This window comes from Salvelinus namaycush, chromosome 35 (assembly GCF_016432855.1).
Source record: "Salvelinus namaycush isolate Seneca chromosome 35, SaNama_1.0, whole genome shotgun sequence".
In the NCBI taxonomy this organism is placed as follows: domain Eukaryota; kingdom Metazoa; phylum Chordata; class Actinopteri; order Salmoniformes; family Salmonidae; genus Salvelinus; species Salvelinus namaycush.
This window is the reverse complement of record NC_052341.1, coordinates 13,576,082-13,602,066: the sequence shown is the minus strand read 5'-3', so window position 1 is coordinate 13,602,066 and position 25,985 is coordinate 13,576,082. Positions and strand designations below refer to the sequence as shown.

At 42.8% G+C, this 25,985-nt stretch overlaps 1 protein-coding gene across 1 annotated transcript in view; it reads left to right on the top strand.

Moving 5' to 3' along the window:
- mertka (c-mer proto-oncogene tyrosine kinase a) overlaps nucleotides 1-25,539 on the top strand; it is a 40,490-nt gene extending 14,951 nt beyond the window's left edge. Inside the window, exons 6-21 of the mRNA XM_038974540.1 lie at nucleotides 3,313-3,399; nucleotides 4,572-4,687; nucleotides 6,850-7,039; nucleotides 8,161-8,306; nucleotides 13,809-13,944; nucleotides 16,856-17,006; nucleotides 18,529-18,617; nucleotides 18,802-18,897; nucleotides 19,140-19,220; nucleotides 19,524-19,616; nucleotides 19,831-19,949; nucleotides 20,075-20,184; nucleotides 21,864-22,023; nucleotides 22,852-22,988; nucleotides 23,290-23,350; nucleotides 23,830-25,539. Of these exons, the coding sequence (XP_038830468.1) occupies nucleotides 3,313-3,399; nucleotides 4,572-4,687; nucleotides 6,850-7,039; nucleotides 8,161-8,306; nucleotides 13,809-13,944; nucleotides 16,856-17,006; nucleotides 18,529-18,617; nucleotides 18,802-18,897; nucleotides 19,140-19,220; nucleotides 19,524-19,616; nucleotides 19,831-19,949; nucleotides 20,075-20,184; nucleotides 21,864-22,023; nucleotides 22,852-22,988; nucleotides 23,290-23,350; nucleotides 23,830-24,330 (2,273 nt within the window). The 3' untranslated portion in view covers nucleotides 24,331-25,539. The remainder of the gene's footprint in view (nucleotides 1-3,312; nucleotides 3,400-4,571; nucleotides 4,688-6,849; nucleotides 7,040-8,160; nucleotides 8,307-13,808; nucleotides 13,945-16,855; nucleotides 17,007-18,528; nucleotides 18,618-18,801; nucleotides 18,898-19,139; nucleotides 19,221-19,523; nucleotides 19,617-19,830; nucleotides 19,950-20,074; nucleotides 20,185-21,863; nucleotides 22,024-22,851; nucleotides 22,989-23,289; nucleotides 23,351-23,829) is intronic.
- Nucleotides 25,540-25,985: the final 446 nt, after the last annotated feature.

Sequence of the window (25,985 nt, the reverse complement as noted above, 5' to 3'; positions counted from 1 at the left end):
TAGTTGAAAATGGAAAAAGACATTGGGGCTAAATGTGATGCATTGATATAAAAAAGAGCAGAAATGTGTGTCCCCAAGTGTACTCCTTTTGACTACAGCCCAATGGAACCTGGTCAAAAGTAGTGCACTGCACTATATAGAGAATATAATGCCATTTGGGACGCATACTGGGTTATATGAGGTTGTTCTGCAACCAGGTCAGTTCAGCAGTGAAAGCCTGGTAGAATGGAACCATAGAAATAGAATGGAACCTTGCCAAACCTGATAATTACACACTGTTTGTTGGACTTGGAACCGCAATGCAATACTTCCAGGGCTAGTTACAGAAAGATCATACATTTGGCTAGCTGGTTATAGAGAGATCATACATCTAGGCTTGATTGAGGTTGCCTGACCTAATCGGACCAATAGAATAGTCACAAAAGTGCAAATCCCTGCCCATTTGGCACTCTAGGCAGACTAAAGCAAATGCTAAAAGTATTTGAGAGATTTTAAATAGTATTTGAACCCAGTTTCGGCTCACTCCACCCACTCACTCTCTCTATGCATTTACTGTAATCCACTAAACCAGATTCAATGTTGTTAGCCTTTTAGTTGGAATGGTCACTTGCAAGTCTCAAAAGATTCTGTTTTGAGCTGCAGGAGTTGTCTAGGACAGCCACCAATATATGGTGTCGGTGTGAAGAGCAAGTGTCTGACCTTTGCTTTGTGTGTTGTCTTTTTATTTAGACTCTTTAGTACTCATTGAATGATCTGTGAGTTGGAAGGCCCTCTGAAAGACGCTGTTAATTCTCTGGATGTGACCCACATGGCGCCGTATTCCCTTTATAGTGAATTACTTTTGACCAGGGACATAGAACTCTGGTCAAAAGTAATGCACTATATAGGGAATGGGGCGGCATTTGGGACTTACTTACAGTCTCTTCTCTAGAAAGGGAAGCTGGACGCAGTCGTTTGCTGTTATTTACTAGATTTGGCTCTTTTCGCTGTTGCCTGAAATAGACAAACCTTGGTTTGCCAAAAAAGGCTTTTCTGCTCTAATAGACCAGTATCATAAACTGAGTAACTCCCTCTCTCTCTCTTACTTTCTCTCTCTCTCTCTTACTTTCTCTCTATCTCTCTCTCGCTTTCACTCTCTCTTTCACTCACTCTCGCTCTCTCTCTTTCTTTCTCTTAAGCTTTCTCTTTCTCTCTCTCTCTCTTTCACTCTCTCGCTCGCTCTCCCTCTTTTTCCTCTCTGTCTTTATCTCTCTTTCGCTCTCTCTACCTCTCTTTCTCTCTCTCTCCCTCTCTGTGACCATACACTGGCTTCTCTACAGCCTATCTCAGTTCGTAATGGGAGGTTAGTTTATTTGTCTGTTTGAAGAACTTCAATCCTGCTGGAAGTATTTAGTAACTCTGAGTGAAAATGAGAGAGATCATGAGACTTTGAGAGATGTCAAAACTTTGATCATAGTTTTACCGAAGCATAAGATTTTAGTTTATAAAGGATTCGTAGGTATTTATATAGACCTTATACTGGACTTAGGAGGTAAGTTTCTGTACTTTTGAAACTCACTTGTTTAAAATGTCAATATTTGATTGCCGTGATAACTGAGTGAGAGGCTCCATACCCTGACGAGACAGATGTGGCATTATGTACTACACTCTTAGAAAAAAAGGTGCTATCTAGAACCTAAAGGGTTCTTTGGCTGTCCCCATAGGAGAACCCTTTGAAGAACCCTTTATGGTTGCAGGTAGAACCATTTTGGTTCCTGGTAGAACCCTTTTGGGTTCCATGAAGAACCATTTCTACAGAGGGTTCTTCATGGAACCCAAAAGGGTTCTACCTGGAACCAAAAAGGGTTCTACCTGGAACCAAAAAGGGTTTTCCTATGGGGACAGCCGAAGACCCCTTTTGGAACCCTTTTTTTCTAGGAATGTACATTACCCATAATACTCTGCACATCATGTTTCTACTCCTCACCAAGACAACAGGCTCATTAGATATTCAGAGGAAAGTAAACAAAACTATAAAAGGTAAATGTCCTGAAGAAAAATGTGTGTACTTGCTTCAGCAGTCTAAAAGTCTGTTGTATGGTGGTGGTAGAAGTTTCAATTGGTAAAGGCTAATGTAGATTCACACTGAGGGTACACTACAAAACAGATTCATTAGATATTCAGAAAAATGAAAACAATAACAAGCCAATCTGTTTCCAGTTCCAGTCAGCTCTCGTGGGCAGAGCAAGAAGTGAATTGTGGAATGGTTTCTGAGCTTGGAGGCAGAGCAAGCAGTGCATTGTTGTGGAAAAAGTTTCCAAGCATGAAACACTGGACAGTGTGGAAAAAAACAACAGCACAAAAGGGACATTATATGGAGCAGGCCTACGCTGGGCAGATGCAGGGTTTAAACACTGCTCCTGTGTGGTGGTAGCCAGGAGAAAGAACCCAGGCATTGAGAGAGACGCCATTGGTCCAGTCGGGACTTTAGTAGAGCAGAAGCTGTTGCAAAGTGGAAAGATTCAAAAGTTTAGTTTATTGTTGAGGTACTGCCATTATCTAACCTGACACTTATCTAACCTGACACTTATCTAACCTGACACGTATCTAACCTGACACTTATCTAACCTGACACTTATCTAACCTGACACTTATCTAACCTGACACTAGGCCTATGTTTTGTCAAGGATGATTCAAGGATGATTCAAGGATGAGTGTGGTTTACAGCGTTTAATCTCACACTCACAACAAACCACTCACGTCAATAATTCTCTTTAGGCCTACTCAGGACTAAAGCTCTTCCCCCTGTCAAGCTGACACAGCTCTCATCAGTCTTTTTCATGGTCTAACACTTTACCCACTACAGTACATGTAGTCCTGTATTCTGCTAATGATAAACTATTATTAGTAACATTCACTTTCAGGCGGTAAGTGGAAGGGAATAAAATTAAAAAGTGGGTTTAGTTGGCTTGTATCACATTGTTTGAGATGTTCATTTTGCGGCTGACACAATATGACAGTTGGTTTCTATTTGTGTGGTAGTTGGTAGAGGCATGAACGTTATCAAGACCTTGACTTACTTTCTATTGCATTTCAGTAGTTACTGTACTGTATGCCCATGATAAATGTATTGTTTGTAAAAGTTTCAATTGAAATATTTCATCGGTTGAGTTCACAAAGTTGAACTGAAACTACTCCACCATACTTTTATTTGGTTATACACAAAGTTAAACTTTACATTGGAAGCATTATCATTATAAAACGTGTTCCATTACCTTGTCCGACTGTACAATTCAGTTAACATGTTCTGCTGTGTTATGTTTTTGTCTGTAGGTGTGGACAAGTACACCCAGTTCAGCTGTGAGGCCCACAACCAGAAAGGTGTCACTACTTCCAGGGAAGCTAACGTCAACATTAAAGGTAATGTGGACTCCAAAGTCTCCTCCCACACTTTGAACTGTTTGAATAAGATAACATGGACAGGGGAGATCATCCTAGATCAGCACTTTGTGAATATGGGCTTTGATCTTTTTGAGTGCACATTCAGGCTGTCTGAGCAGTAATAGTGCCCTAAATCTCAGTGTGTGGTGCCCAGTAAGGCAGCCACGGTGCTTCTTGGTGAGGCAGCCGCGGTGCTTCTTGGTGAGGCAGCCGCGGTGCTTCTTGGTGAGGCAGCCGCGGTGCTTCTTGGTGAGGCAGCCGCGGTGCTTCTTGGTGAGGCAGCCGCGGTGCTTCTTGGTGAGGCAGCCACGGTACTTCTTGGTGAGGCAGCCGCGGTGCTTCTTGGTGAGGCAGCCACGGTGCTTCTTGGTGAGGCAGCCACGGTGCTTCTTGGTGAGGCAGCCGCGGTGCTTCTTGGTGAGGCAGCCGCGGTGCTTCTTGGTGAGGCAGCCGCGGTGCTTCTTGGTGAGGCAGCCACGGTGCTTCTTGGTGAGGCAGCCACGGTACTTCTTGGTGAGGCAGCCACGGTGCTTCTTGGTGAGGCAGCCACGGTGCTTCTTGGTGAGGCAGCCACGGTACTTCTTGGTGAGGCAGCCACGGTACTTCTTGGTGAGGCAGCCACGGTACTTCTTGGTGAGGCAGCCGCGGTGTTAGGTCGCTGCTCTGGTGTTTTTCGGTTTTCTTTGTTAACTTATGGATTGCTGTTTTGGCTGTATTTATTACTGTATTGGAATTATGTGGATTTTATTTAAGCAATAAGGCACAAGGGGGTGTGGTATATGGCCAATATACCACGGCTAAGGGCTGTTCTTACCCACGACGCAACGCAGAGTGCCTGGATACAGCCCTTAGCCGTGGTATATTGGCCATATACCACAAACTCCCGAGATGCCTTATTGCTATTATAAACTGGTCACCAACATAATTAGAGAAGTAAAAATACATGATATACTACAGCTGTCAGCCAATCAGCATTCAGGGCTCGAACCACGCAGTTTATAATCGTCAATATATTCTGTCTGTATATTCTGTTTATTCTGGCAGCACCATTTCAGGTCAATGTCCTAGTACATGTAAATGTACTTGGCAAATAAAGATGATTCTGATTCTCCTTCTCTCGTGATGATGGATTGTGTTTGGTATGTTTGCAGTGCTTCCAGCTCCTGTCTCTGAGGTCACAGTGATACAACGTGAATCTAACAAACTAGTTCTGAGATGGACCCCTGGACACGATGGATTCTCCCCACTCACTACTTGCCAGATCAAGGTAAGCAAAGCTCTACACTCTCTGCCTAGATGGTGTATGATGACACAGAGAGACTAGCCTTGCCACCCATCCACATCGTTCCGGCCAAACGCCACGCCCTCTAACCATCAATCAATCAATAAATTGTATTAATTAAAGCCCTTTACATCAGCCGATGTCACAAAGTGCTATACAGAAACCCAGCCTAAAACCCCAAACAACAAGCAATGCAGATGTAGAAGCATGGTGGCTAGGAAAAACTCCCTAGAAAGGCAGGAACCTAGGAAGAAACCTAGAGAGGAACCAGGCTCTGAGGGGTGGCCAGTCCTGGCTGTGCCGGGTTGAGATTATAACAGAACATGGCCAAGATGTTCAAACGTTCATAGATGACTAGCAGGGTCAAATAATAATAATAATCACAGTGGTTGTAGAGGGTGAAACAGGTCAGCACCTCAGGAGTAAATGTCAGTTGGCTTTTCATAGCCGAGCATTCAGAGTTAGAGACAGCAGGTGCAGTAGAGAGAGAGAGTTGAAAACAGCATATCCGGGACAAGGTAGCATGTTTGGTGAACAGGTCAGGGTTCCACAGCCGCAGGCAGAACAGTTGAAACTGGAGAAGCAGCACGACCAGGTGGACGGGGGTAGCAAGGAGTCATCAGGCCAGGTAGTCCTGAGGCATGGTCCCAGGGCTCAGGTCCCCCGGGAGGGGAGGGAGAGGGATAGAGAGAGACTTAGAGGGAGCATACTTAAATTCACTGGATAAGACAGGAGAAATATTCCAGATATAACAGACTGACCCTAGCCCCCCGACACATAAACTATTGCAGCGTAAGTACTGGAGGCTGAGACAGGAGGGGTCGGAAGACATTGTGGCCCCGTCCGACGATACCCCTGGACAGGGCCAAACAGGCAGGATATAATCCCATCCACTTTTCCAAAGCACAGCCCCCACACCATTAGAGGGATATCTTCAACCACCAATTTACCATCCTGAGACAAGGCCTAGTATAGCCCACGAAGATGTCCCCTATGGCACGAACCCGAGGGGGGAGCCAAATCCGGACAGGAAGATCACGTTAGAGACTCAACCCACTCAAGTGACGCACCCCTCCTAGGGATGGGATGGAAGAGCACCAGTAAGCCAGTGACTCAGTCCCCGTAATAGTGTTAGAGGCAGAGAATCCCGGTGGAGAGAGGGGAACCGGCCAGGCAGAGACAGCAAGGGTGGTTCATTGCTCCAGTGCCTTTCCGTTCACCTTCACACCCCTGGGCCAGACTACACTCAATTATAGGACCTACTGAAGAGATGAGTCTTCAATAAAGACTTAAAGGTTGAGACCGAGTCTGCGTCTGTCACATGGCTAGGCAGTCCATTCCATAAAATTAGAGCTCTATAGGAGAAAGCCCTGCCTCCAGCTGTTTGCTTAGAAATTCAAGGGACAATAAGGAGGCCTGTGTCTTGTGACCTTAGCGTATGTGTAGGTATGTACGGCAGGACCAAATCGGAGAGATAGGTAGGAGCAAGTCCATGTAATGCTTTGTAGTTTAGCAGTAAAATCTAAACATCAGCCCTAGCCTTAACAGGAAGCCAGTGTAGATAGGCTAGCACTGGAGTAATATGATCACATTTTGGGTTCTAGTCAAGATTCTAGCAGCTGTGTTTAGCACTAACTGAAGTTTATTTAGTGCTTTATCCGAGTAGCCGGAAAGTAGAGCATTGCAGTAGTCTAATCTAGAAGTGACAAAGGCATGGATTAACTTTTCTGCATCATTTTTGTACAGAAAGTTTCAGATTTTTGCAATGTTACGAAGATGGAAAAAAGCTCTAACGTTTCTTCTCCACTATAAGTCTGGATTTGATCTCCTACCTGATGACTTCTCGAATGCGAACACATTCAAAGTGTTTTGATTGGTCCCAGAAACCGATGGGTTGGGCCAGAGCCTGAACACGTGGGTAAAGCACAGTTTCGGAAATATTCATTGGCTTTGATACTCGCTGATGGCTTGTTTGGTACAATGCCCCTCACTTTGACGTCAGCAGAGTCAGCAGTGTTGTTCCTAAACCACTTTGTGATATTTTTGCACAAATGTATCTTTTTAAAAGAAAATTCTGTCCTGAATGTGTGTCTACAGTAGGCTATATATTTTTTCTAACCGATATTTTTCCCTGTGCTCTCTTCAAGGTGAAAGAGGTGAGCCGAAGGAGAGGAGAGGTCAGGCTGGCTAGGATAATCAACACTACAGCTCCTCCGTTCCAGAGTGATGTCCCGGGGTTACAGGCTATGACCTGGTACAACATGAGCGTCTCCTGTAGCAATGAGCTTGGCCATTCACCAGTCAGTACCTGGGTCCAGAGCAACACTACAGAAGGAGGTGGGTAACATCTATGGGCCCGGGTAAAAAGTAGTGCACAATGTAGGGAATAGGGTGCCATTTAGGACACAGACCCATTGTCTTTGAGCAGGTGCTGAACATCAATACATTTTCAATATAAGGTGAAAAGAGACTCTGTACACTGGATTCTATGCTCCCATGTGAATTATTGGTGACAATGTTTCAACCACATCATGATCCGCTATACTGCAGCCAGGCCATGGGTCAGTTTGGAGATTTCAGTCGTGTTTTCATGCATAGAAAATGCATAGATCGCAGGAGCAGCCTGTCCAGGTCCTTGCCTTCTTAAGACTGCATACATCATACGCACTTGCCTGTATGGGATTCTGTAGATCCTGTGTTAGGTCCTGCCTCTGTATAAGATGCATGGCTGTGTGTTGTGTTATTGTAGCCTGGGGGGATCCAAATTGAATTGTTACATTTCACAGTTGTTTCACTTCACGAAAGAGAGCAATTCAGTTTGGATCCGGGCTAGTTTTCTTGTCCCCTCATCCCATCAAGTATTCAGAAATCAGTTTAATTTGATTGATCAGAAATTGTTAGAAGTACAGTACATATTATATTTTGCATGACAGGGGGTTCCCTAGTGAAATGTGCATCACATCCAGAATATGTCTGATATTATCTTTGTATATCTTCCTGAGAGGCCACATAGGAAGCAAAAGCAGGAGTGGTCTCATGGAGAAAGCATGCAGTTCATAGTGTACGGGTGGGGCTGCTTCCGACTTCCTCTCTAAACTAAAGCCGCTGTTGGGGATATTTTAGTCTACAGATCTGACAGAAATCTTTCCATGCTGTAGGAAACATCAGAAGTGGTTGGCCCGAATGTGGCCTCATCTCAGTCATTTTCTTTGACGACTAGACATGTTGAAAATTATTTATTATTTGTTTCATTACCTCCTATATAAAAATGTTGATGCAACCGTGAAGGACCGTGAACATTAATCAACATTTCAGTGTTCTTATCAATGCGAATGTGCCAGTGTTTGCAAAAGTAGTCTGTTGTATGTGAGCTCTATTTAAGTATTATCACAGATTCCAAGATTGAAGATCATATTTGAGTGTGTGACCCTCTCTTTCCCTTCCCTTTGTTACTCCAGTACCGTCAGTCTACCCCCGTAACGTGACTGTTATGTTAAACGAGTCAATGCTGGTGATCCGATGGAAGGAACCGCCCCAGGACAGGGTCAACGGAATCCTCATGGGTTATGATGTCATCGTCACGTATGGGACTCGGGTTAACAAGGTGAGTCTCCTCCTGGAACCTGGAAGACATTGATGCTATCACCCTAGAAATATGATTATTAGAATGGACGTTTCCATTCTATTTCTATGGCGCTCACTGCCTCTCTCAATCACTGAAAGGGGCAGTGGGTCTCCCCATGGGTCTCAAAAAGTATTCTATTCTATTGATTCATCCATGCCTCTGTGAGATTTAGAATAGCAGAAATTTGAAATGGCCTACTTTAAAAGGTTTTGTTGCACTTTCAATATTAACAATGTCAGTTTCATATTGAGATTTCGGTACCAAGATTCAAGAAGTGAGATGATCATATCATTGTATTGTCAGTCAGTTTGTTCATAAGGTGGTGTGTGTGTGTGTGTGTGTGTGTGTGTGTGTGTGTGTGTGTGTGTGTGTGTGTGTGTGTGTGTGTGTGTGTGTGTGTGTGTGTGTGTGTGTGTGTGTGTGAGCGCGTGCATGCGTTGTATGAGGTGGGGGATTGTTGGTTCATCTTCTGACGTCGTTCTTTTCTACCCAACAGACGCTCAACTTCTCTATTCTCTGTCCTGAACTAAAGTGTTTCACTCTACTGTTGAGTCAACAGTAACCTCTCCTGTGTGTAGCAATGCAGGAGTTGTAATTTTTAGGGAATGCTGAAAGTTATTATCCTGGTCCTAAATCTGTAGTGCACTGTGTAGGGAATAGGGTACCATTTAGGACACATCCCAGTTCTCTCTAGTACAATAGCAGGCTTCCTGTCACTTTCGGTTGTGTGGTGGTTTAGTGTAATAGTGTGTCCCTGTCTGAGTCATTGGTTGATGGAGTGAACGGAAAATGAATACCTTACATAGAGAGGGACTGTGTCCCAAATGGCACCCTGTTCTCTGATCCCCAACTCAGTCCTGGGGACCTCAAGAGGTGCACCTTTTGGTTTTTGCCCAAACACTACACAGCTGATTCAAATCATCAAAGCTTAGGAAAGACTGCTCTATTTGCGTCCCACTACATAGGGACTCAAACAAAGATATACATGTGTAATAACCATATGCCCTGTCCAGTCAAATGATGACATCCCCACGTACAAAGGCTTTGTAACGACATCAGTGAGTGAATGGATATGTATAATAACCCATGTGGCTCCTGTCCAGTCAAAAGCTGTCTGCATGACGTCATCACACAAAGGCTTGGTCAGAAACAACACTCACATATCAGTGACGGGAAGTGTGTGTGTGTGTGTGTGTGTGTGTGTGTGTGTGTGTGTGTGTGTGTGTGTGTGTGTGTGTGTGTGTGTGTGTGTGTGTGTGTGTGTGTGTGTGTGTGTGTGTGTGTGTGTGTGTGTGTGTGTGTGTGTGTGTGTGTGTGTGAGACCCAACTCCTGTATCCTCAGCTGTTCAGCTGTTTCACCAGCCAAACAGCTGTGTTGTTCAAGAGAGTGATTCACATGTGATTCACAGAAACACCTTAAATAGACACCTAACTTATTCTACTTTTCTACTCTATTCAACCCTGCTCTACTCAACCCTACTCTACTCTACACAACCCTACACTCTTAGAAAAAAAGGGTTCTTCAGCTGTCCCCATAGGAAAACCATTTTTGGTTCCAGGTACAACTCTTTTGGGTTCCTTTTAGAACTCTCTGTGGAACAGTTTCTACGTGGAACTCAAAAGGGTTCTACCTGGAACCAAAAAGGGTTCTCCTATGGCGACAGCCGAAGAACCCTTTTAGGTTCAAGATAGCCACTTTTTTCTAAGATTGTACTCTACCCTACTCTACTCTATTCTACTCTACTCAACCCTACTGTAATTTACTCTACTCTGCTCTATTCTACTCAACTGTACCCTGCTCTGCTCTACACCCTACTCTACCCTGCTCTACCCTGCTCTGCTCTACACCCTACTCTACCCTGCTCTACCCTGCTCTGCTCTACACCCTACTCTACTCTACCCTGCTCTGCTCTACACCCTACTCTACCCTGCTCTACCCTGCTCTGCTCTACACCCTACTCTACTCTACCCTGCTCTGCTCTACACCCTACTCTACCCTGCTCTTCTTTGCTCTACACCCTACCCTACTCTACCCTGCTCTGCTCTACACCCTCCTCTACCCCCTACTCTACACCCTACTCTACCATGCTCTGCTCTACACCCTACTCTACCCTGCTCTGCTCTACCCTGCTCTGCTCTACACCCTACTCTACACCCTACTCTACCCTGCTCTGCTCTACACCCTACTCTACCCCCTACTCAACCCTGCTCTGCTCTACCCTCTCCTATACCCCCTAACTCTACACCCTACTCAACCCTGCTCTGCTCTACACCCTACTCTACACCCTACTCTACCCTGCTCTGCTCTACACCCTACTCTACCCTGCTCTGCTCTACCCTGCTCTGCTCTACACCCTACTCTACCCCCTACTCAACCCTGCTCTGCTCTACCCTCTCCTATACCCCCTAACTCTACACCCTACTCAACCCTGCTCTGCTCTACACCCTACTCTACACCCTACTCTACACCCTACTCTACACCCTACTCTACCCTGCTCTGCTCTACACCCTACTCTACCCCCTACTCTACACCCTACTCTACCCTGCTCTGCTCTACACCCTACTCTACCCCCTACTCTACACCCTACTCTACCCTGCTCTGCTCTACACCCTACTCTACCCCCTACTCAACCCTGCTCTGCTCTACCCTCTCCTATACCCCCTAACTCTACACCCTACTCAACCCTGCTCTGCTCTACACCCTACTCTACACCCTACTCTACACCCTACTCTACACCCTACTCTACCCTGCTCTGCTCTACACCCTACTCTACCCCCTACTCTACACCCTACTCTACCCTGCTCTGCTCTACACCCTACTCTACACCCTACTCTACACCCTACTCTACCCTGCTCTGCTCTACACCCTACTCTACCCCCTACTCAACCATGCTCTGCTCTACCCTCTCCTATACCCCCTAACTCTACACCCTACTCAACCCTGCTCTGCTCTACACCCTACTCTACCCCCTACTCAACCCTGCTCTGCTCTACCCTCTCCTATACCCCCTAACTCTACACCCTACTCTACACCCTACTCTACACCCTACTCTACCCTGCTCTGCTCTACACCCTACTCTACACCCTACTCTACCCTGCTCTGCTCTACACCCTACTCTACACCCTAGTCAACCCTGCTCTGCTCTACACCCTACTCTACACCCTACTCTACACTCTCCTCTACCCCCTCCTCTACCCCCTACTCTACACCCTACTCTAACCCCTACTCTACCCTGCTCTGCTCTACACCCTACTCTAACCCCTACTCTACTCTACTCTATTTTATCACCAAGATACAGTATAATTGCTATTTTTAGACATATAATTGATGTTTTTGGTCAGTGACATAGTACAACATGTTTCTGAGTGTGTGTTTTCTATGCCTTTAGCCAGCAGACCAGTCACACAGTCAGCATGTTAGCTAGTTCAGTTTTAGTTTCCAAAACAAAAGTTCCGGTGTGAAATGTTGTCATAGAGAGATAGTACACCATGTGTCTGTGTGACTTCCATGTTTTTCCAGGCCTCCAGTCTCACTGTCAGCATGTTAGCTAGTGAGAGAGGAACCCCAGATGTTGCCATGCGGTGGTATTGTGCAACCAAGGGCTTTATCCACTGTCACATGTTCCCCAACAATCCCCCTCTCAGCTCTCTGTAAACACCATGCTGATCATGTCTGAGCCCCAAATGGCAACATATTCCCTATTAAGTGCTCTACTCTATGGGCCCTGGTCAAAAGAAGTGCACTACGTAGGGAATACGAATAGGCTGTTTTTTGGAACTAAACCCAAGTCCACATACCAACCTGCCTGTCAAGAATGTTTTGTTTTCTTCCCCTTTTTTAGAGCTCTGTGAAACAATTTTCTCAGCTTCCCAATGTTAGCAGAGCTAGAAACATCCAGAATGGCTCTGCAATGACTTGACACAAAAATGTGTGTTACAAGTACAAATATATTTCACGTTGACATGAAGGATCGGGAGAACAGACGCAGGAATGCATAATAGTTTTTTTTATTAAGCCCAAATTATGGCGTGCCGTGTTAAGGCACAGGGACGAAGACCAAACAAACACGTAACAAAAACATAGGATAGAAACCCAAACAAAAGAGCGAGGAGTACCTCAAATAAATAACACACGCGCAAAATGATTAACACACGGGACGAGACCCGTAATCATCTGCACAATCCACAAGGGCACGAAAGCCCAAAACACACAGCACAGGTACTCACACGCACCAACAGACATTGTAACAATAATCAACCCCCCAATGGAAACCAAAGGGCACACTTATACAAGTACTAATCAGTGGGAATAGGGGACAGGTGTGCGTGATGAAAGTTCCGGAGGGATCCGTGACATAATGTTACATAGTATTTGGTTAACATCATTCCCTGGCTGTTAATCAGAATTTGCCGCATATACAGTGGGGCAAAAAAGTATTTAGTCAGCCACCAATTGTGCAAGTTCTCCCACTTAAAAAGGTGGGTGACCAAATACTTATTTTCCACCATAATTTGCAAATAAATTCATTAAAAATCCTACAATGTGATTTTCTGGATTTTTTTTCTCATTTTGTCTGTCATAGTTGAAGTGTACCTATGATGAAAATTACAGGCCTCTCTCATCTTTTTAAGTGGGAGAACTTGCACAATTGGTGGCTGACTAAATACTTTTTTTGCCCCACTGTATAACGCTGACTTTGACTTCACAGAGATAATCATTAACTTCAAGGGACCACTACAAAAACTATAATCCAAAAAATTACCTATAGTACGTATGGCAGACAATTTTCCCAGGTGTCCATCTATTACTGGGTGATGTTCAGTAGGAGGGAAACATTTTGAAACATTCCCAGTAAGAACACAGATTGTAGTTTTACATTAGTAAATTATTTGCTATCATATAATAATAATTATTATTATTTATTAAACTTCTATAGTATTTTCATAGAATCTCAAAGCGCTTCAAGAGCAAAAAACAAACTAGCAATATATCATGACATGATAAGACAACAGATGTGGGATCTTAATTTGATCAGTCTTTTGTTGCTGATAATTTTTCTGCACAGCAGCAAATGCAAACTTGTAATGTATTCAAGGTTTAAAAAGGCTTCTAAAGTTTGCATTTTCCACTTAAAAAAGTCAGACTTGTTTTGCCGTAACCAAAAATATATCAACCCCGACAAAAAATAACCATTGATTATAATCCACATAGTAATTCATATTTCCTGTTGCTGCAGGATTATTTTCCTGCTGTAGCAAACTGACTCAAATTGAGATCCTACCTCTGTAGTTATAACAGTGTTTCTTAATTCCTGGGAAGACATTTTTGTTTTTGCCCTAGCACTACACATCTGATTCCACTAGTCAAAGGTTTGATGATGAGTTGATTAGTGTTATGAGTTGATCAGTTGAATAGGTGTCTATTACTGTAAACTGCTGAGTACAACCATGATCTCTCTAACATGCTGTTGTGTTCCTCAGATCCGCAGCTCCTCCAACACTGCTGCGGTGGCCCTACAGGAGTTCAACACTACATACAGTGTTCAGGTAGCTGCCTGTACTCAGGCTGGGCGTGGCATGCTCAGTCCACCAGTCGGGATCTTCGTACCAGAGAACAGTGAGTAGACCGCACTACATAAGGAGTTCCTAATCCTAACACCTTACATATTGAATTACATCAGGAGTTCCTAATCCTAACATCTTTATACATATTGAAGTACATAAGCATGTCAACAACCGCAAGTAGATATTTAACCTGACTGTGTTCTAAATAGTATGCCGGTTAAGTATGTGATACAATAAAACTTTATTTTTATGTGACATTTAGAAAATCGAGTATACTTTACATTTCCGGATGTCATACTAATTTCGGCTTTGACAACAGCTGATAATCAGATATGGGGACGTGTTACTGAAATTAACCAATAACGTGACGCAGTCTCAGTATGCGAAAATATAAGGTTTTACAGTGTGCATTTTTAAAAATCGAGTATGGTTTAAATGCCAGGATGTTGTATTCATTTCAGCTCTTCATCTAGTAGAATTGAATGCACACTTTTCCACAATGCATTGGAAGAGGTGGGTTGCAAGTGACAGGCCCTAGTTCTAGTAGCGGTGTGTGGGTAAAATCCAGTGGTGTAAAGTACCTAAGTAAAAATACTTTAAAGTACTACTTACTATTTATATGTTTGACAACTTTTACTTTTACTTCACTACATTCCTTAAGAAAATATTGGACTTTTTACTCCATACATTTTCCTTTACACCCAAAAGTACTCGTTACATTTTGAATGTATAGCAGGACAGGAAAATAGTCCAATTCACGCACTTATAAACAGAACATCCCTAGTCATCCCTACTGCCTCTGATCTTGCAGACTCACTAAACACACATGCTTTGTTTGTAAATGATGTCTGAATGTTGGAGTGTGCTCCTGGCTTTCCAGAAAAAAATAAAAAAAATTAAATGGTGCCGTCTGATTTGCGTAATTTAAGGAATTTGAAATTATTTATACTTATACTTTGACTTTTGATACTTAAGTACATTTTAGCAATTACATTTACTTTTGATACTTAAGTATGTTTTAAACCAAATACATTTAGACTTTTACTCAAGTAGAATTTTACTGGGGGACTTTACTTTTAAGGTATCTTTACTTTAACTCAAGTATGACAGTTGGGAACTTTTTCCACCACTGGTAAAATCACCAGGGAAGCCAATCCAGAAAAAAAGCCATATTACAACCTATGTGTTGTGATAGTTGAATTGTTTGCTCTATAACCTGTTAATTCATATGCCTTGCCACTGTGATATATTGGACTAAGGCCGAGACAATAAGAAGACACAGTCGCAGAATAAATTAAACTAGACCTTTGTTTCATCACAAAAAGGGAGAGCAACCTCTGTCCGGGGAAGTCCACAAAGCATATTGCATGTAACAAACAGTTACATGACCTACAGCATGGTTAAGCAAGTTAATGTTTCTGACATTTTCGGACCACTAAACAACTATTGATTTAGAACCACACAGAGTTACCACAAGTCACAAAGAAAACAGGAGCTGCCTCCACTATTCCAGCACCATTTCAACTTCAACATTACAACATCATCAAATCATCTCTGCTTAGTGTGTGTGTGTGTGTGTGTGTGTGGTGTGTGTGTGTGTGTGTGTGTGTGTGTGTGTGTGTGTGTGTGTGTGTGTGTGTGTGTGTGTGTGTGTGTGTGTGTGTGTGTGTGTGTGTGTGTGTGTGTGTGTGTGTGTGCAAGTTGAAAAAAACATGTTGACTCACCCCACATTAACATTTTCAAGGCTGTCTCTTCACATGATAAAAATGTCTGTCACAACGCCAATGCCATCCTCCTCTCTTTCATGTTGATTAAACGCTCTATGACTCTGTCATACAGTACATGCTTTTAGTTTTTGTTGCCCTAGGCTACCTGGCTAAAATGCTTGCTCACTAGCCAAACTTCCTTTCATGAAGCAACGATGAGCCAGCTAATTAACATTAGCCTACTTCATCTAGCTACATATTGAACTACCATCCTCTCAGGCCAGGGGCACAATGTATGAATTTATGGTTGGATCAGAATCGCCGTTATAATCACTTGCCAGTACAGAGAATTAGGTAAAACCACAAATGAGAATTAGGTAAAACCACAAATCCAAATCCCTATCTCCATCCATGGCTATTTAGGAAAGGAACACTTTTAACTAGCTAGCTAGCCACCAGAGGACAATGACACAACGAGATGTAACAATGCAAGTTTTTCTGTCAATTACGTTTTTCTGTTGATGTGATTGGTGTGAAGCCAAATCCAAACTGGCTTCCCTTGACACTTTCTTTTGGTCCGGCAGGAACATTCACAGTTGCGCTAACTCAGTTTAGCTCAACGCTGATTGGCTAATTTTATACTTTTTTATCAAGGGAGGCCAAATGCTCGCTGGTTTCCCTTGCATTCAATACTACAGGTGGAAAAAATGTCATACTCTTTTTGACCAGACCGTATCCGATATGCTACACATACAGAGACAGAGCGGCGCTGTTTTGCTCTCTTGGATGCTTTGTCCAGGGAGATACATTCAGCCTCTTCCGAATTGAAGGATAATTATGAAACAAAGATAGATGAAAGATGATCAATTATTATGTATATGTTTTTTGTTTGTTTTTTGGTCAATGTTTTGGGGAAGCCTTGCTTCCCTTGTCATCCATGAATACACGCCACTGCCTAGTTCTCTTCAAGTAGCCATACAACAAAATTAGGCTACTTAATTGGGAAGATGCAGAATAGTGAAGCTTCTGCGGTGGTGTTAAAGGGCAATTTGCTTGTTGCAAAATTACACACAAACTGAGAACATACACATATACAGCAAAACATATACATATACAACATACAGTTGAGGGAGTTGAAACTTTGATCATGTTTCTATCATGTTTGTGTGTTCTGTTCGATCAATCGATCGTACTTTGATTTGACTGATTCATTGCTTGATTGATTCAATCATTGATTGATTGCGTGTTGTGTTCCAGATTGGCCCCTGTCTCCCTCCTCCAGTCCAGACACCATAGGATCAGACTCTGTGTATATCATACTGGGGGTGGTATGTGGCTTCTGTCTCCTGCTTCTAGTACTCTGGGCTGCTATCTGCATGAGAAGCAGGATACTAGACACACGCTTTGGGTAAGTTTGCATGCTTCTTCACATATTAAGTCTTAATTGTAACATGATGTACAAGGAGGGGTGTACATTGATGTACTACAGTACCCAAAATGCTGTGTAACATCTGGTTTGTCTTGTTTCTGACGCTAACCTAATGGTGTCCTCAATATCTTAATGATCTGATCATGATCACTTTAAACCCCTGTGTATTGACTTCAACCGTGCTGCAGTACCTTGTTGTAGTAATGGAAGTCACACAGTATCTTGATTCTTAAGTTGGTCAGGGGAAACGGTGTAGCTAAGCGCAGTCTTCCTTCCTCAAATAACTTACCGGTACTTTTCCTTTTCGCTCCTAGTAGATCAAAGAGCCTCAACAGTGCATCTTCAGCCAGTGAATTCTGTTTTGCCTTTGCAGTTTTCTTCACTCAGTTTCACCAGTAAGAAATGTCTATTGTCTGTTGCTGCAGATGTATAAGTTACTCAGCATTTTGATCCCTGAAGTTGGTAAGGGGAAACGGTGTATTGGTCAGTGGAAGTGGTTATATTTCCTGTTGAGGGAGGGGTAAAGTTACTCAGTACATTGTCAATAAAGCAGCCTGGTTTCCTCATAATCACTGACAACTGCACCTGAGTCAGGACTGCCAAGGTTGTACTGACTGGATCATGTTCATTAGGCACCAAATGGAAGAAAACAGACTGAAACAGCTGGACTCAATCAGCAGTGAGATCTGGGCGGTGTTAGTTAGGGCAGACTATGGAAAACATTTCCACGTTTTCATTTTTCAACAGAAAATGAAAATGGGCCTATCTCATTGGACAAGCCCTGGTAGTCCCTACCTGTTTGTCTATTTTCTTCTGTTTGGTGCCTAATGAACACAACCATCCCTGGTCTTACTACTGAAGACAGAGGTAGTCTAGCTGTGTTGGAAAGAAACACCAAAACAATCCTTTCCACTCTAATCCTCTCCCCTCTCCACTCCGCTCCACCACTCCTCTCTGCCACCCTCCCCTCTCCTCCACTCCGCTCCACCACTCCTCTCTGCTGCTCTGTCCTCCGCTCCACCACTCCTCTCTGCTACTCTCCCCTCTCCTCCACTCCGCTCCACCACTCCTCTCTGCTGCTCTGTCCTCCGCTCCACCACTCCTCTCTGCTGCTCTGTCCTCCGCTCTACCACTCCTCTCTGCTGCTCTCTCCTCCGCTCCTCTCTCCTCCTCTCCTTTCCTCATCACCAAAACAACCCATCTCCTCTCCCTTCTGCTGTCTCTGTTCTGGAATTCATTATGTTAAAGAGGTGACTCACTGTTGCCGTTCGGGATATACAGATAAGAATGCTCAGAACTGGCAGACACCTCTCATCTCCCAGAGGCAGGAAAACATCCGGTCATAGAGCTTGCTTCCTGATTCAAGATGAATTCTCAATCTAGTCAACCAAATGATTACAACTCTGAGGCAAGCTCTTGTTGAAGTGTTAGTCAGTGAATGACTCATTCTGCTCCATTGTATATAGTAACTTGTTTCGTTTCTCTCTGGCGCCCCCTGCAGTCAGATGTTTGGAAGTGGGGAGAAGCTTCAACCCATCGTTCAGTACAGGCCACAGAAGTCCTACAACCGATCAGCCATTGAAATTACACGTACGTTAATAAACGTTCTATTCTAATCTACTGTACTCTGCTCTACTTTACTCTACTTTTCTCTACTCTACTCTAATCATCTATGTTCCTATTAACATACATCTGAGAAAAAAATCTATATCCACAGATTTTGCACAATAATAAAAAATATGAGCTCTATTTTCCCCTCTTGCCCCCTTTTTAGTAGGTAACCTGGGTGTGAGTGATGAGCTCCAAGCCAAACTACAGGACTTCATGATTATGAGAAATCTGCTTTCCATCGGGAAGGTTCTGGGAGAGGGTGAGGATGACATTCATTTGATTATTTAGTACACAAAATCAGGGGCCTATTTGTGTTATAAAGTAGGTAGAATACAACTTTATCTCAGTCATATGTCATGTCATCTAATTTGTTTATGGCTGTTCCTTAATCACATTTCACATGTCATTTATTTGTTGCTTCTCTTCATTTAGAGGTATTTCTGACTGCTACCTCTGACTGTTACCTTTCTGACTGTTACCAACCCATTGTTAATTGACCAGGTGAATTTGGCTCTGTGGTGGAGGGACATCTGAAACAACTGGACGGAACATCTGAGAAAGTGGCTGTGAAGACCATGAAATGTGAGCTTCTTCATCCTCTTGTTAGTTTTCTTTAATTGGGCTGATCTAACAATGCCCATTTATTTATGTTAGATTCAGAGTGCTTTTTTCTCCTTCTTACTCTCTGATTAATATCCTAGATGGTTGATGAATTCCTCATAGCCTGCTCCCAGATCTGTTTGTGCTGTATAACCAGCTACTATGACCCTTCATGCCATGTTTGGCATGCCAATGACCACAGGAGTTGGAAAGATAGTGCAAACAGATCTAAGACCAGGCTAAATAACACATTAAATTTGTATTAATCTCCTCTTTGTTTTCCAGTGGATAACTTCTCCCAGAGGGAGATAGAGGAGTTCCTGAATGAGGCTGCCTGCATGAAGGACTTTGACCACCCTAATGTCATCAGGCTGCTAGGTACTGTAGGTCTTCTTTGCTGCCATCCTGCTCAGTCCTGCCCATCATGCAGAAACTATGGATTCATGCTCCCTCACTCCATCCAGCCATACATACACATAAGAGAGATCACAGTTGATGTCTAAAGGATTTTGTAAAACTTAGTAAAAACTTTATTTTACAGTCATTTTACAACTGTTATTTACTTGGTATTACATTGATCTGCTCCTGCTAGGTGTTTGTCTGGAGGCGGGGTCTGGTCACTTCCCCAAGCCCATGGTGATCCTGCCCTTCATGAGATATGGAGACCTCCATAGCTTCCTGCTGCGCTCACGCCTCGGAGACAGTCCCCTGGTGAGCTATCTGATGCTTTCCCGAGGAGCACTTTGGAAAAAAGTGTTGTCTTGTCTGAATATGGTTAATGACATTGTAATGATGAAGATGTTGCTTCTTTCTTCTTATTCTTCTTTTTCTTTCAGTTCCTGCCCACTCAGACACTCCTGAAGTTTATGATTGACATCGCCATGGGGATGGAATACCTCAGTGGGCGGAACTTCCTCCACCGTGACTTGGCTGCACGCAACTGCATGTAGGTTTACATTTCACCTGAACCAGAGCCATACTGAGTGTACAAAACATTACGAACACCATCCTAATATTGAGTTGCACCGCCCTTTTACCCTCAGAACATCCTCAATTTGTTGGGCATGGACTCTACAAGGTGTCAAAAGCGTTCCACAGGGATGCTGGTCCATGTTGATTCCAATGCTCCCACAGTTGTGTCAAGTTTTTCCCATTTTTCATGAGCGGAAATAAAATATCCCAGAAATGTTCCATATGCACAAAAATCTTACTTCTCTCAAATGTTGTGCACAAATTTGTTTACATCCCTGTTAGAGAGCATTTCTCCTTTGCCAAGATAATTCATCCACCTGACAGGTGTGGCATATCAAGAAGCTGATTAAACCGCATGTTCATTACATAGGTGCACGTTGTCCTGGGGACAATAAAATGCCACTCTAAAATGGGCAGTTTTGTCACACAACACAATGCCACAGATGTCTCAAGTTTTGAGGGAGCTTGCAATTAGCATGTCCACCAGAGCTGTTTCTGGAGATTTGAATCTTCATTTCTCTACCATAAGCCATTTTAGAGAATTTGGCAGTACCTACAACCGCAGACCACGTGTATGGTGTCGTGTGGGCGAGCGTTTCACTGATGTAAACGTTGTGAACAGAGTGCCCCCCTGATCAACTCTATGAGAAGATGTGCCGCGCTGCATGAGTCAAATGGTGGTCACACCAGATACTAGTTGGTGTTCTGATCCACGCCTCTACCTATTTTTAAAGGTATCTGCACATCTGTGGAATCCATAGATTAGGGCCTAATGAATTCATTTTCAATTGACTGATTTCCTTATATGAACTGTAACTCAGTTAAATCTTTGAAATTGTTGCATGTTGCGTTTATATTTTTGTTCAGTGTATATATATATATACAGTACCAGTCAAAGGTTTGGACACACCTAGTCATTCAAGGGTTTTTCTTTATTTTTATTGTTTTCTACATTGTAGAATAATAGTGAAGACATCAAAACTATGAAATAACACTTTTGGAATCATGTAGTAACTAAAAAAGTGTTAAACAAATCAAAATATATTTTATATTTGAGATTCTTCAAAGTAGCCACCCTTTGCCTTGATGACAGCTTTGCACACTTTTCTTTAGGAATGTAGTGAAGTAAAAGTAAAAGTTGTCAAAAATATAAATAGTAAAGTAATTAAAAAATATATATATTTTCAAATATTTTTACTTAAGTACTTTACACCACTGTGTGTGTGTGTGTGTGTGTGTGTGTGTGTGTGTGTGTGTGTGTGTGTGTGTGTGTGTGTGTGTGTGTGTGTGTGTGTGTGTGTGTGTGTGTGTGTGTGTGTGTGTGTGTACAGGTCTGACCTGAACTTTTTCACAATGTAAAGATATAATGAGTCTTATCTCAGGGTAAACGGAGAGGACGGCAGTTAAACCATCCTTGTTCCTTGGTACTGTTCATGTACGACTGTGGTCTATTTTGGCAACTTATTCAAGTAGAAACTCACTGTTGCTGTCCACCATATTGTCATTGTGATGTAGACACATTGCCCTTGACATTTTGAATAAATGCCAAATTCTTGCGCGTGTATCCTGTCTAGTCAATTTTGATCTATTTCTAGTAAGTGGAATTGATAGATTGTTCTATTGATTGATTGGTTGGTTGGTCTGGTCCTACAGGCTGCGTGATGACATGACGGTGTGTGTGGCAGACTTCGGCTTGTCTAAGAAGATCTACAGTGGTGATTACTACAGACAGGGCAGGATAGCCAAGATGCCTGTGAAATGGATCGCAGTGGAGAGCCTGGCGGACAGAGTATTCACTGTGAAGAGTGATGTGGTATGGAGGTCCACACACCCACACACACAATGATGTTTTAGGGAACGTCTAAGATTGAGCCCCCATCAGCTAGTTTCATTTCTTTCAATCCTTGACTGATTATGGGAATACATGTGAATGTGTCAGAGAGAAAGGAAAAGTACTGTTATTCAAGTATTTAGTTCCCTTTCTGAGAAATTAATCAGCCAGCCCGTGAAGTTCAGCCCACAGCCACAGCTCTCAGCATTGGAAAAGTTATTGGGTAGCTTAACAGAGTTCTCAACAAAGAGCCGTGTGACTGCAGAACAGTTAAACGGCTATCCGGACTTTCTGCTTTTCACCCCCTACCTACATATACATAGTACTTCAATCAATCAATCACCTAACCAAACCTACATGTGCATATTACCTCAATCAATCACCCCAACTACCTTGTACCCCAGTACACTGACGCAATACTCCTTGTATATAGCATGTATATAGCCTCCTTATTGTTATTTTATTGTGTTATTGTATTAATTTAATGTTTTATTTTTTATCTATTTGTTAATTTTCTTACTTTTTAACTGCATTGTTGGGAAAGGGCTTGTAAGTAAGCATTTCACTGTAAAGTCTACACTTATTGTATTCAGGGTGTGACAAATACAATTGAATTTGAATAGACTGCAAATGTGATACTTGAAATCACAAATTAAAATGCATTTACAGTTCTCTGCTCACGTTATGTAGATGCATCTAACATGTTATTTTAGTGGGAGCTAGCAGAACCTACCAATTTTAACATTTACGTTAACAGTCTATGACGAGAGAGAAACTACAGATAACATAAACGTGTGCGTCTTCTTGCAGTGGGCATTTGGTGTGACCATGTGGGAGATAGCGACACGGGGCATGACACCGTACCCTGGTATCCAGAACCATGAGATTTATGACTACCTACTTTTGGGCCACAGGCTGAAGCAGCCAACAGACTGCTTAGATGAACTGTAAGTGTTTTTCTTCTCTCTACATGGCTGTCTTTCGGATTGGGCTTTAGTGGATAGGAACATTTAGCCTGATCCAATACCTGTTTGTGCTGTATTGCCAACTCCTAAGGTCATTGTCAATGAATGGACATTAACTATACAGATCTGGGACCAGGTTAAGGAACATTATGTTACAGCCAGGACAATATAGATAAACTGAAGAAGAAGCAATGTCTGCAACTCTGTTACGCTCCCCAGTAGTTTATTAAGACGCAAAACAGATCACATTTGAATGATTATTCTTACTTCTCCTGTCCACCAGGTACGAGATCATGTACAGCTGTTGGCGTGCTGACCTCCTGGACCGCCCGGTCTTCACTCAGGTGAGAGAACTCCCGACGAAGCTGCTCTAGACAGTCTACGTCCCAAATGGCACTCTATTCAATTTATAGTTCACTACTTAGGGAAACCCATAGGGCTCTGGTCAAAAGTAGTGCATTATATAAGAAATAATATGGTGCCATTTGGGATGCAGACATTGACATAGACACCCTGGTCAAAAATTGTGCACTACACTCTTAGAAAAAAAGGTGCTATCAAGAACCTAAAAGGGTTCTTCGGCTGTCCTCAAATAAGAACCCTTTGAAGAACCCTTTTTGGTTCCAGGTAGAACACATTTGGTTCCATGTAGAACCCTTTCCACAGAGGGTTGTACTTGGAACCCGAAAGGGTTCTACCTGGAACCAAAAAGGGTTCTCCTATGGGAACAGCTGAAGAGTGAATATAACGAATAAGGTGAAATTTGCAACGCAGACATAGACTGCGTAAAGATGAATCTTCTAATCTTCTGGACTTTCCTTAGGTTAGAGAACTGTTGGAGAAGCTGACAGAGAAACTTCCGGAGGCTTCTACCAGCAAAGAGGACATCATCTACATCAACACCAGTTTCCCTGAGGAGGATCAGCCCGGTGCTTGTGCAGACCCCCACCTGGATTTGCCGCTTTTTAGCTCTTCCCCTTCCTGCAGTCATAGGAACGAATTCAGCCCCTCCCCTTCCTGTAGCGACCAGTTCAGCTCTTCTCCGTCCTGCAGTAACAGTCGCCAGAGACGAGACAACCGAGATCTGGTGACAGCACTCATCCACGAGAATATGGAGGAAGATGATCGTTACGTTGTTGTCATCTCTAATGCCAATAGGAGTGGGGACCCCGCTGTCACCATGACAACAGCAGCTGTGGACAGTGACACTCCCCTGTTGGCTCGGGAGGGCTTGGGTAGGGTTTTGGGGGGAGCTACTCGTGACTCAGTGAGTGATGTCACTGGGATGGATCAGCACGCGAGTGACACAACGCTGTTGCTCTGATAGACATGGAATGTTGGGACTAGAAATCCAGTAATCTGAAACCAGACAAAGAAAAGAAAAGCTCTCCCCCAGGGGTCATGTCTGATGATAATACACATCCTTCTTGTCTGCACTCTGGACTGTTGAGGACATAATATACTGTAGGTATTGTAATGACCCTGCCGTTGATAAGCACGATGACCACTCACCCAAGGGAACTAGCTTTCTTGGAGCAGCGGTAACGTTTCTGGATCTGGACCCTATGATACTGGGTGCAAATCACGCCTCGGAATCTCGTGCTACTCCCTCATTTTGTTACAGTTTGAACGTATGGTACTGTGTGGATCATGAGCACATCGGCCTTCTGCTTGGTGCAGCATGTGTAGTCTCACGTTGCAACACTTCCAAGTTGTTTCACCAAGGATCTGCCCAGTGTCTATAGAAATATAATCGCTACTATGATCCTGTCTTGTGTAGTTCTGTCCAGTTTCCATAGAAATATAATCCCTATTTCTTTGATTCTGTCTTGTGGCATTATTACAATAGTGTTATTACCTTATCTATTCCCCAATGCTTTGTATTGAAATAATTATGACCAGTTTTCCAGTGGATGTTTATACCTCAAATGGTTACCACTAGCTATCAGTGTTAATGCAAGAGATGTACATAAGAGACGCTACATTTGCACATCTCTCTTATAGTATATTTCCAATTAAATAAGCTCTGCTAAAAAATGAAGTCAGTGTATCCCTTGCAGATATTGAAAGCTGTGAACAAGGCACAATTACGGCCAACCACTGTTGTAAGTCAGTAGTACACTCCCATTACAATCAGAGGCCATCTAAAGCATTTAAACTGTATGTAATTTTAACAATTCCTTTTATATATTGAAGTATTTTTGAAGTGGCAATGTGTATATGAACTTTACATGATATGTGTATATAGAGTATTGTGTACATATGATGACGATGGACTGAAAAAACAAAACAGTTATTTTGTATCTCGGAGGACCTTGTATACAGCCTTGAGGTACTCCACCAAGGTTAGGCAGTGGACCCTGGAATGTCCACAATATCTAATTGTTTATATTACAGATTTTAATAGAAGTTCAACTTTTGTTAAATATAAATATAGTCAATGTTGATATGTTGATAATTGTTAAAGAGATTTGCAGGATTTTTTCATGATGCAATAAATGATTGCAAATTAAAAAATGTGCCATTTTTTATCCACCTGACCCTGAAAATAAATCCATCCTGGATTGAATAAGATGCACGTACACACACAGTTTTGTTTTACTATCCTTGTGGGAACCAAAAATATTAATTCTCTTTCAAAATCCTATTTTCCTTAACCTTAATTCTAACCCTAACCATAATTATAAACTTAACCCCTAAGCCTAAAATATATTTGTTGCCTTGTGAGGACTGGCGAAATGTCCCCACTGAATTTTCAATGTTTTACTATCTTTGTGAGGACTTCTGGTACCCACAAGGATAGTTAAACAAACACACACACACACACACACCGAACATGATGATGATCAGATGATAAGAGAAAGGGAAATAAATAAATAACAGATTTCAAGTTGCTATCATTTTTTAACCCTTGTGTAGTGTTCATGTTTTTATTATTGACACAATGTTTGCAGGTCGATGGACCCACAATATTATTGG